This window comes from Carcharhinus amblyrhynchos, chromosome 1 (assembly GCF_965287045.1).
Source record: "Carcharhinus amblyrhynchos chromosome 1, sCarAmb.v2.hapA, whole genome shotgun sequence".
NCBI lineage: Eukaryota > Metazoa > Chordata > Chondrichthyes > Carcharhiniformes > Carcharhinidae > Carcharhinus > Carcharhinus amblyrhynchos.
The window spans coordinates 56,112,923-56,125,440 of NC_137324.1; the positions used below are offsets into that span (position 1 = coordinate 56,112,923).

The 12,518-nt window shown below is 45.7% G+C and overlaps 1 protein-coding gene across 9 annotated transcripts in view; it reads right to left on the bottom strand.

Annotated features, from left to right (window-relative positions):
• atosb (atos homolog b) overlaps positions 1-12,518 on the bottom strand; it is a 145,530-nt gene that overhangs the window by 4,259 nt on the left and 128,753 nt on the right. For all 9 annotated transcript variants that reach the window (XM_080184917.1, XM_080184845.1, XM_080185283.1 and 6 more), the window contains one exon: positions 1,031-1,227. In XM_080184917.1, the coding sequence (XP_080041043.1) occupies positions 1,031-1,227 (197 nt within the window). The remainder of the gene's footprint in view (positions 1-1,030; positions 1,228-12,518) is intronic.

Consider the following 12,518-nt stretch of genomic DNA (forward strand, 5'->3'; position numbering starts at 1 on the left):
ACATTTTGTTTTTATTTCAGATTTCCAGTGTCCACAGTATTATATTCTTGTGTATATACTACTAATATTGGACTCAAATAATTGTTTTCAAACTTTTTTTTTTAAAAAAGTTAAACTGAAATGTTAGATGCTCAAGACCCACAGCCCAGTGAACTGATCCATCAGTAGAACCAATGGTAAATGCACTGATACACATTTTGAGCAGGGATGGACACAATAAACCAAATGTTCTCCGTCTCTGGGAGAAATCTAATGCCCCTTAGGAGGTGAAGGACTGTGTGATTGAGGATGCGAGATGGAGACTCTGCCACATTCCCTCCTCCTTCAAATAAATATGGGGTGAGGAGGCTTGTGAGTGACATACTTACTGAGGGGACAATGGAGGATCTTACATGGTCACTTGAAGGTCTCAACCTATCACAGCTGGTATTCAACCAGCAATAGACATAGGCTATCTAACCTTGCGAGGCCACTCAGCAAACCCTATTAGGGTGCATTAAGCCGTCTAGGGATGTATCCTCAGTTCAAAGCCGCTCCTTGTCTGATTGAGCTTCTCAACATCGGATTGGGGGGGGGGGGGGGGGGGAAAGAGGTTCCCAGGAAACCACCCCAGTGCCCGTGCTGTGAAATACTTCCCCCACCCAGCCAATGCCCTTTCCCTGGCAACCAGCCATCCACTGTTACCCGTCTCCAGATGATCCATCACTGCTCCTCTGAGGAGGTCCCAATGAAATAACAGCAATGGCCAATGGCCATCAAACCCTCAGGCTCTGCCTTGGACCAGGTACTGCAGCTTTGGGAGAGAGTTTCTGCTCTTAGGTCCTTAATTCAGTGGGAGGCCAGACACCATCCACATAAAGGCCTAATTACCTCATTGGGCCATCGTGGAAAGGTGTCGTGTGGTTATGACCAGTGGCGGGGGGGGGGGGGGGGGGGAACTCATGCTGCCACCAATATAGTCCACCCTATGATTCTATGAAGGACAAAAAATGCTTCTTACTGGTACACATTATTCTCAGAATTTACATACCTCAAATGAATCAGATAACATAGTACTTTCTTCTTCACTTCTGAATTTTCCATATTTTCATGTGTCCCTTCATTTTCTTCCACTGGCACCAGAAATATTCTGTGTCGCAAAAGTGTAATGTGGTTTGGTGGCATGTCGCTGAAGTCATAGGTCACTAAAAACATTTTGACCACAGTTTTGTTTGGGTTGAATAAGGTCTGCAAAACAGACAGCAATTGTCAGGGTATCAATTTAAAATCAACAAAAGAAATATAGCCTTTAATTCAGTCAGATTGATGTTTACAAATGACAATCTCATTAACATCTCAGTAAAAGATGCCCAGCTATCTCAAACTTTTACCTCAGAGGGTAGGAGGAAACATGGGAAGAAAAGCAGCACTTGGCATTTCAGAATCATATGATAATTTATGACTGTACACAAAAAAAAGCTGTCAATTGAAATGTAATTGAATCCAAATAATAAGCATTATTAATGCATGGCATAAACTGTGGGGGGGGCGCACAGTGATTAGCACTGTTGCTCCACAGTGCTAGGCACCAAAGTTCAATTCCCAGCTTGGACATAGTCTGCGGAGTCTGCTCATTCTCCGTGTCTGCGTGGGTTTCCTCCAATGATCCAAAAGACATGCTGGTTAGGTGCATTGGCCATGCTAGATTCTCCCTCAGCGTATTTGAACAGGCACCGGAGTGTGGTAACTAGTGGATTTTCACAGTAACTTCACTGCAGTGTTAATGTGAGCCTACTTATGACACTAATAACAAATAAACAAACTGGTCTATGGAGTTGCCTCATATTAAATTTATTTTAATGACCCAATATTACCAATAATCTCCTTTTCTGATATTGTTCCCCCCCTTTCAAATCTTCCATCCTCATCAACTCCATAAAAAAACAACTCTGGACACTTGCGTTCTTGCAAAATACCGTCCCATAACCAATCTTGCCTTTATAAAAATAAAATACTGCAGATGCTGGAATCTGAAACAAAACAGAAAATGCTGGGTTGAGCTCTGACGAAGGATCGTCTAGGCCTGAAACGTTGGCTCTATTCTCCCCCCACAGATGCTACCAACCTCTCTCTCCTCCCCAAAGTCCTTAAATGTATGTTGCCTCCCAAGTCCATGTCTACCTTGCATTCAAGTTTCTGCTCCTGCTACAGTACTAAAACATATGGACAGGAGATGACATTTGAGCCCATCGAACCTCCTCAAATCATTAAGTGAAATCATGGCTGATCTGTGATACAACTCCAATTTAAATGATGCTTTTCAAATTCAGAAATGACATCTGTTGCAACAGTGACTATATAAAGCATCCTTCCTCCACCTGCATGCAGCCATTGAAATGACTGACCACATCATCCTCCTCCAATGCTTTTCCTGCATCCAGCTGGGCAGAACTACCTCACCTGATTTAAATGGTAATAGATTGGGAGATGTTGATGTCCTTGTACAGCAGTCACTGAAAGCAAGCGTGCAGGTGCAGCCAGCAGTTAAGGCAGCAAATGAAATGTTGGCCTCTACTGCAAGAGGACAGGTACAGGAGCAAGAATGCCTCACTGCAGTTGTACAGGGCCTTGGTGAGACTACACATGGGGCAGTGTGTGCTGTTTTGATTTCCTTATCCAAAAATTAATATACTTGCCCTAGAGGGAATACAACAAAAGTTCATCAAACTGATTTCCCTGGATGACAGAATTGTCATATAAAGGAGAGATTGGTTCAACTAGGCTTGTATTCACTAGAATTTAGAAAAAGGAGAGCAATCTCATTGAAACGTTTAAAATTCTCTCAGGGCTGGACAAACTGGATGCAGAGTTGATTTTTTTCCTCTGGCTGGTAGGGGTGGGTGGTGGTGGTGGTATCTAGAATACAGGATCACAGTCTCAGGATACAGGGTAGACCGTCGAGGATTGACCTGATTCCATCCCTGCTGCCCATGCGCTAACTCAGCTCATCTGCACTGGCTACTAAAATTCTCATGTTTTCTCAATACTCTTCATGGCCTTGCCTCTCCCTATTTCTATAATCTTCTTCGAGCCCTGCCATCTTCAGATCTGTGTGCTTCTCATGCTTTCCTGATTTTAATCGCTCTACCAATAGTCTCCAAGGCTCAGCTGACTCAGCCCCAAACTCTGGAATTCTCCCCAAATTGCTCCTCATTGTTCAAGGTTTTGGTCATGTATTTTAGCATCTTTACTCAGCTTAGTGTCACTTGTACCACAGTGAACGTTGGGAAATAGATACCATTACTGATCCGCTTCATTAGAAATATGAAGTAAACATGGAACCTAGAACAGCCTTGAGAAATTTTAATATTCCTATTGAATTGATAATGCAATCAAACAGGACAAAAAGTATTAGTAATTTTCTGCACTATTGTCAAAACAACATAGAAGCAAAGAGAGCAAGAGGAGGCCATTTGGCCATATGAGCCTGTACCGCCAATCAACATGATCATGCTGACTTTCTATCTCCTGAGCTCTCCCCATCCCCCTTTATACTTTTGGAGTCTAGAAATTTATCTATTTTCTTCTTAAATGTATTCAGTGAATTGGCTTCCACAGCCTTTTGTGCTGGAGAATCTGACAGTGTTGCACCCTCATTGGGGAGCTTTTTCCCCTCACCTCAATCCTAAACGGCCTACCCTGTACCCGGAGACTGTGATCCTGTATTCGAGATACCGCCACCCACCCCTGCCAGCCAGAGAAAACAAAAATCAACTCTGCATCCAGTTTGTCCAGCCCTGTCAGAATTTTAAACATTTCAATGAGGTTCCTCTCCTTCTTCTAAATTCCAGTGAATACAAGCCCAGTCAATCCAATCTCTCCTTATATGACACGTCTGCCATTGAGGGAAATCAGTTTGATGAACTTTTGCTGTACTCCCTCTAGGGCAACTATATTATTTTTTGGATAAGGAAATCAAAACAGCGCACACTGCCCCATGTGTTGTCTCACCAAGGCCCTGTACAACTGCAGTGAGACATTCTTGCTCCTGTACCTGTCCTCTTGCAGTAAAGGCCAACATTTCATTTGCTGCCTTAACTGCTGGCTGCACCTGCACGCTTGCTTTCTTTCAGTGACTGGTGTACAAGAACATCAACATCTCCTAATCTATTACCATTTAAATAATATTCTGCCATTCACATTCATCCACATTATACTGCATCTGTGATGTATTTGCTCACTTATTCAACTTGACTAAAGCACCTTGAAGTCTCTTAACCTCCTCCTCACCACTCACATTCCCACCTAGTTTTGAGTCATCAGCAAACTAGGAAACATTAATTTTGTTCCCACATCCAAATCATTCCTATAAATTGTGAATCACTAGTGCGCAAGCACCGATCACAGCGGGAGCCCATTGTCACTGCCTGTCACTCAAAAAAATTCCCATTCTCTGCTTCCTGCCTGCTATTCAATTCTCAATCCATGCCAACATGTTACCCCCAATCCCACATGCTTTACTTTTGCGCATTAACTCATACGATTTTATTAAAAGCTTTCCGAAAATCCAAATATACCACATCCACTGATTCTCCTTTATCTATTCTACTTGTATTATCCTCAAAAAACTTCAGTAGGTTTGTCAAACAGGATTTCCTTTTCATAAATCCTGTTTTCCCCAAACATGCCGTTGTTTAAGAAGGGTGCCAGGCAAAATGCGGGGAATTATAGGCCGGTTAGTTTAACGTCAGTTGTAGGTAAAACGTTAGAATCCGTCATCAAGGAGCAAATAGCGAGGCATCTTAAGGGGAATTGCTTGATAGAGCAGACGCAGCACGGTTTCGTTAAGGGGAAGTCGTGCCTGACAAATTTACTGAAGTTCTATGAGGATGTGTCTAGGGCGGTGGATAGAGGAGAGCCAGTGGATGTGGTCTTTCTTGATTTTCAGAAGGCGTTTGACAAGGTACCTCACAAGAGGTTATTGCAGAAGGTCAGGGGACATGGAGTTGGGGGTAGGGTGTTAGCGTGGATAGAGGACTGGTTGTCAAATAGGAGGCAGAGAGTGGGGGTCAATGGGTGCTATTCAGATTGGCGGTTGGTGACTAGTGGAGTGCCTCAGGGGTCGGTGCTGGGGCCTCAGCTATTTATCATTTATATAGATGATCTGGAGGAGGGAACCGAGTGTATGGTGTCGAAATTTGCTGATGACACCAAGATTGGTGGAACGGCAAATTGTGTGGAGGGTGTGGAGAGTCTGCAGAAGGATCTAGATAGGCTGGGCGAATGGGCCAGGAACTGGCAAATGGAATTTAATGTTGGCAAGTGCGAGGTAGTCCACTTTGGTAGGAATAATGGTAGGAAGGATTATTACTTACGGGGCGAGAAACTGCAGCAGGCGACGGTGCAGAGGGACCTCGGGGTCCTTGTGCAAGAGTCGCAAAAACCCAGCTTGCAGGTGCAGCAGGTGGTCAGGAAGGCAAATGGGATGCTGGCCTTCATAGCGAGGGGGATTGAATATAAAAGTGGGGAGGTCTTGCTGCGGCCGTATAGGGCATTGGTGAGGCCGCAGCTGGAGTACTGTGTGCAGTTTTGGGCACCGTACTTACGCAAGGATATTTTGGCCTTGGAGGGAGTGCAGAGGAGGTTTACTAGGCTGATGCCGGAGTTGAGGGGGTTGAGCTATGAGGAGAGGCTGAATAAACTAAGCTTGTACTCGTTAGAGTTTAGAAGAATGAGGGGAGATCTCATTGAGACATATAAGATGATGAATGGGATGGATAGGTAGAGGTGGAGAGGCTCTTCCCGCTCAGAAAGGACAGTAGGACTAGGGGGCACAGCCTCAAGATAAAGGGGGGGCGGTTTAGAACGGAGTTGAGGAGGAACTTCTTCACTCAAAGGGTGGTGAATCTCTGGAATTCTCTGCCCGTTGAAGTGGTGGAGGCTGCCTCGCTAAATATTTTTAAGATGCGGGTTGATGGGTTTTTGATGAGAGGGGATTAAGGGTTATGGGGAGAGGGCGGGAATGTGGAACTGAGCCACGACAGATCAGCCATGATCTTATTGAATGGCGGGGCAGGCTCGAAGGGCCAGATGGCCTACTCCTGTTCCTATTTCTTATGTTCTTATGTTCTAAAAATAGGTCAACAGGGAAATGAATTAAATGTATTAGGAAAATGATTCAAGGTGGAAATTCTAGCTGAATCCACTGAGGACATTGACACCTCCCAAAGTACTGGACCAAATCTTGTAGTCTCCAGAAGATCCAAAGACAGGACATATGACTCAAGATGCACATCAGGACTCTGTGGGAGTCCTGACATGTGGACCAACTTATAACGGGCAATTCTCCTGCTTTCCAGGCCCTCTGCCAATGTCTCCAAGACTGTACTTAAGCTAGATAGTTACCCAGGAAATGTTAGATGGATCAAAATCTAGTTTACTTTAATAATTCCACAGCTGAATCCCCAATTATTCCAGTGGTCCAACCATTATCCCCCTGACTAAACCCAACAACCTCCTCACACTGGCTGTGCCCCCTCACCCAGCATACCCATCCACCAGCATTCATTCACTAACATTCAGACTGGACCATTCAAACTTACCATGTGGCAGTTATAAAAATGGGGCATATTCGGTCTTCCCCCAGCTCTGCGCCAATTCGGTGGAGTTCCATGATGGGCTCTGTGCATTTTCATGAAAGCCGGGCTCGGAAAGTTCTGGTAGATGTGTCCATCATGGTCAAGTTGGGAGAAATTCTGATCCTAGCAACAATCCAATGATTATTGCCACTGCTCAGAAGATCTGGGCCAATGTTATTTTTAACATCCAACATCTGTTTAACAGTATGCCTAAAGTTGTAAACTTAAAACTATAGACACCCTGTTAAACAGATGTTGTATGTTAAAAAAAGTTTATTTATTAGTGTCACAAGTAGGTTTACATTAACACCAGAATGAAGTTACTATGAAAATCCCCCAGTCGCCACACTTGGATGCCTGCTTGGGTGCACTGAGGGAGAATCTAGCATGGCCAATGCAGCTAACCAGCACATCCTTTGGACTGTGGGAGGAAACCGGAACACCAGGTGGAAACCCACACAGACACAGGGAGAATGTGTAGACTCCATACAGACAGTAATCAAAACCAGGTCTCTGGTGCTAAGAGGCAGCAGTGCTAACCACTGTGCCACCCCCAAACCTGAAGCTGTTTCCCCAGATTGTGCCAGTCTTCAAAACAGAGGAAAAGGATGACAGACTTGACGTTCCAGGGTGATTAACCTTAACCAATTTATTAAAGAAAGAAAACAGTATTACAAAAGATATGGTATTGTAAAATCCCCAGGATTTAATATTTTTCCTGCAGGTTTTAGAGGAAGCTACTAAAAAGAAATTAGATTCTTGAGCCATAATCTTCCAAAGCACACACAATTCAGAAAGAATTTAGAAAGAAAAATTGCAAATATAACTCCATTATTTAAGAAAAGGGAAAAGAAAAGAAATTATGAAATAACAGGGCTGCTTACTCTAAGAGCTGCTATGGGGAAGAGATTTTAAGGACAGAGTGACTATAGATGGCTCAGACAGTCTGGGCTAGGCCCCAACTATTCACTAAAATTCAGCAAAAGCAAACCACTGCAGATGCTGAAAATCTGAAATAAAAACAGAAAATGCTAATGTTGAGTCTGTATTACTCTTCTTCAGAGCGAAAGAGCTAGTCATTATGTTTATCAATGATTAAGATCACGCAATAGTCATATGCTTGCCAATGACAAAGATTACACCAGAAACCAAATTGGGATCCATCCAGATCTCATATGAAGGCTTCAACACCCAAACACAACTATCAAGTTCATCATCAGCCACAGCTTAAGCAAACTGAAAAACATGTGGAAGATTAGTACAGTCTTTTGGCAGATTTGTTCCCTTATATGATGATTTCTGTGAACTTTCCAGCAGGTTTCAAAATCATTTACTTAGATGACCCAATTTTGAGGTTAAACTGATCATCTCCCCGACCAAAAAAATTCAAAGTGTACACTTAAATTAAAAACACACACCTGATCTGTTATTACAGCTTGATTTTAGCAATTTTATTTTATTTTGAAACCCCCCCCCATTGAAATAAAATAACTCCCACAATTTCATCAAAGTTAATGGCTGTTAATCTGGATGTGTTTGGATGAAGTAGTAATCTATTGGATTGAAGGAAATATTTGTTCCAGTATGAAAAACCACAGGGAAAATAGCACAACAGAAAAAGGTAGGCAAAAGAAACATGCAGTCAGCACCAAAAAGCACAGAATGACATAGCACAATTCTTGGAAAATTTCTTACACAGAACGGTAATTTTAATGTACTTAAACTACAAGAAATAGACAGATTCTACAATGCACTCGTTGCCCTCAAAGAGCAAGATGGAATTTCCCTTCCCACAGTTTACCATGAGCAAGATGTGTTGTAAGAACATATGTACAGAACAAGGAACAATAAAATATTTGGGAGAAGTGAGAATTCAAGAACATAGAGCTATTCCATTAGTACATCCTACAGGAATTTTTTAACTGATGGAAAAATGCAAATTTAAGTATTATCAAGTAATGTGAGATTTTGTAAATAAAAGATGCAACGTAAAGCATGGCTGGGGTTGTGTGTCAAAATCAGAGAGCTGTCAAGCAACAGAATCTTTCAGTCCATAACTCAGAATCCTCCATCACCATTGCTGGATACACCCCCTCGGACAGATCCATCAGAGATGATGCTACAGTAAAGGAGGATGATCCCTTTAAATTGCACAGCTACCCAAAAGTCCCCTCGCAGGTAATGCACAAGAGAACTCCTTTAAATTACAATATGCGCCTGACTGTGCAAAGATATTCAAAAGTGTACCACGCTTGAGTAAATTATCCACACACTTCAAAACAAACACTATTATAGAGGGAATGCTGGCCCTGGGAGTCCTCAATATTGATCCCATGGAATCTCACTGCATTGGGTCAAACATGAACAAGGAAACCTCTGACTGAAAACCATCAGCTGATGAAATCATCATCCTGCAAGCTGAACACAACCTGGAAGCAGCACTGAGGGAAGTAAGGGCACTGGAGGTGGGGTGGAATCCACTGACCAGGAACTTAACTGGACTAATCATGCAAATGGTGTGATTACAAGAACAGGCCAGAGGCTGGGAATTCCATTTCCAGGCTTCCCAAGCCAGATTTTACCATTCGGAGGCTAAGTGCCGGATCCAGATGTAAAACGGATCTGATACCGGAATCCCCGTTCCAGCGCACCCATGCGCTTTTTGCCGGCTCCGGTCTGGTCCATGCTGTGGGGTGGGGCTTAGCACTGCCAGAATGATCAGAGCTCTGAACTGCGCAGGTGCAGTTCGACAAAAATCTGAAACCGTGCGCCCGGGCACGAAAGACAAAAAACAGCCGAGAGAGCTGGGGTGGGTGATGAGCAGCAATCGCCCCTGGGATGTAGGCACCCCCTCAGCAGAGCACAGCCCCGCCCATGATCCATCCCCCTTGGGAGGCAGCATTCTCGCCCCCCCCCCCCGGCCCAGTTTTACATCCAGATCCGGCACTTAGCCTCCGAATGGTAAAATCTGGCCCATAGACAGTGAAAAGGCTTGGGAAGCCTGGAAATGGAATTCCCAGCCTCTGGCCGGTTCTTGTAACCACAGTATTTGCATGATTGGCCTTCTGCTGGCATCTGCCAGGAGGAAGAGGGTGTGCTCAAGTGGATCTTTGGTTTGGGAGGGGTGGGGGTGGTCTCAAGTCCATCTTCTCCCCATCCTCAGATCCATCTGAGTCTGCGCACCACCCCCCCGCCAAAGGCTAGCAGAAGGCCAGGAAGGTGCTGCAGGCTATCCAACGACTGCAGTAAGAAGTCTCATAACACCAGGTTAAAGTCCAACAGGACTTTAACCTGGTGTTGAGACACTTTTTACTGCGTTGACCCCAGTCCAACGCCGGCATCTCCACATCGAGTGCAGGTCAGCAGGATGGTGGAGGGACAGCAGCAACTGAGGTAGGTTAGGTGTGTGGGGCTGTCTGACCTTGTGTGTGTGTGTGTGTGTGTGTGTGTGTGTGTGTGGGTGGGTGGGGGGGGGGCTGGTGGTGGTCAGGGTGGGGGGTGGATTGTGGGGTGGGGATGTGCTCTGCCGAGGGGTGGCTGCCTCCCAGGGGGTTCGGTGGGTCTGCTGGGGTGGTTAGTGGGGGTCTGTGAAGGGTCTTCGAGGAGGATGGGCTTTGGAGGTTCCCCTGCAGAACAGGAATCCGCTTTGGATTTTTATTCTGCAGGTTGGTAACAGCGTAGATCTGAAACAGATCCGAAGATGGTAAAATGGGTTTTGGCGATAGAGTTGGGTGCATGGTTCATTAAGTCGATTTAAATGCATGCTAATGCATTTAGATCGTCGCGCAGCCTGATTGGGGCACGGATATCAGGTGTCAGTAAAGGTGCAATCTGCTCTGTTTTGGGTGCAGATTGTGTTACAGGCCCATCGCCTGAATTTACCACGACTTTGGGCGCAAATATTTGGTAAAATCAGGCCCTATGTGTCAAGACAGGAGAGTGGGTGAGGGATTTTTTTGGGGGGGGGGGGGGGGGGGGGGTGTGCATCCCTCAAGGACCCCCTTTCCAGAAAAGGTGCCCCACCCTCAAAATCTGCTGCCCACAGATGCTCCCCAACTCCCATGTCTCTCCATCAAAAACCTCACCCCCCTCTGCCAACGAACCCTGCACTTACCTGGCCCTGGACTCCAGGACTTAGAACCTGGGGACTGTTTGTAATCCCAGAACTGGCCACTGCTGGGACCACAGGGCTGCTGGCCAGAGCAGCAGACAGCTCTAAGGCAGGACTTCTGCCTGAGGTGACGCCCCCCCTTTATCCTGAGGCTGTGCCCCCTAGTCCTAGTGTCTTTTTTGAGCGGGAAGAGTCTCTCCACCTCTATCCTATCCATCCCATTCATCATCTTATACGTCTCAATGAGATCTCCCCTCATTCTTCTAAACTCCAACGAGTACAAGCCTAGTTTATTCAGCCTCTCCTCATAGCTCAACCCCCTCAACTCCGGTATCAGCCTAGTAAACTTCCTCTACACTCCCTCCAAGGCCAAAATATCCTTGCGCAGGTGCGGCGCCCAAAACTGCACACAGTACTCCAGCTGCGGCCTCACCAATGCCCTATACAGCTGCAGCAAGACCTCCCTACTTTTATATTCAATCCCCTTCGCTATGAAGGCCAGCATCCCATTCGCCTTCCTGACCACCTGCTGCACCTGCAAGCTGGGTTTTTGCGACTCATGCACAAGGACCCCGAGGTCCCTCTGCACCGTCGCCTGCTGCAGTTTTTCACCACGTAAGTAATAGTCCTTCCTACCATTATTCCTACCAAAGTGGACCACCTCACACTTGCCAACATTAAATTCCATTTGCCATTTCCTGGCCCATATTCGCCCAGCCTATCTAGATCCTTCTGCAGACTCTCCACACCCTCCGCACAATTTGCCGTTCCCCCAATCTTGGTGTCATCAGCAAATTTCGACACCCTACACTCGGTTCCCTCCTCCAGATCATCTATATAAATGGTAAAAAGCTGAGGCCCCAGCACCGACCCCTGGGGCACTCCACTAGTCACCATCCGCCAATCCGAATAGCACCCGTTGACCCCCACTCTCTGCCTCCTATTTGACAACCAATCCTCTATCCACACTAACACCCTACCCTCAACTCCAAGTCCCCTGACCTTCTGCAATAACCTCTTATGAGGTACTTTGTCAAACGCCTTCTGAAAATCCAGAAAGACCACATCCACCGGCTCTCCTCTATCCACCGCCCTAGACACATCCTCATAGAACTCCAGTAAATTTGTCAGACACGACTTCCCTTTAATGAAACCGTGCTGCGTCTGCTCTATCAAGCAATTCCCTTCAAGATGCCTCGCAATTTCCTCCTTAATGACGGATTCTAATATTTTACCTACCACAGACGTTAAACTAACCGGCCTATAATTCCCTGCCTTTTGCCTGGCACCCTTCTTAAACAACGGCGTAACATTAGCCGTTTTCCAATCCTCCGGCACTTCCCCGGAATCCAGCGACGTCTGGAAAATAACCACCAATGCATCCACTATAACCTCCGCCATTTCTTTCAGAACCCTCGGATGCATTCCATCCAGTCCTGGGGACTTGTCCACAATCAGCCCCTCCAGTCTGTCGAGCACCGCCTCTCTAGTAACAGTAATGTCATTAAGACCCTCCAGTCCTACCACCTTTCCATCGCTAACACTCGCCAAATTATTCACGTCCTCCTCCGTTTTAGAACGGAGTTGAGGAGGAACTTCTTCAAAGGGTGGTGAATCTCTGGAATTCTCTGCCCGTTGAAGTGGTGGAGGCTACCTCGCTAAATATTTTTAAGAAGCGGGTTGATGGGTTCTTGATAAGAGAGGGGATTAAGGGTTATGGGGAGAGGGCCGGAAAGTGGAACTGAGCCACGACAGATCAGCCATGATCTTATTGAATGGCGGGGCAGGCT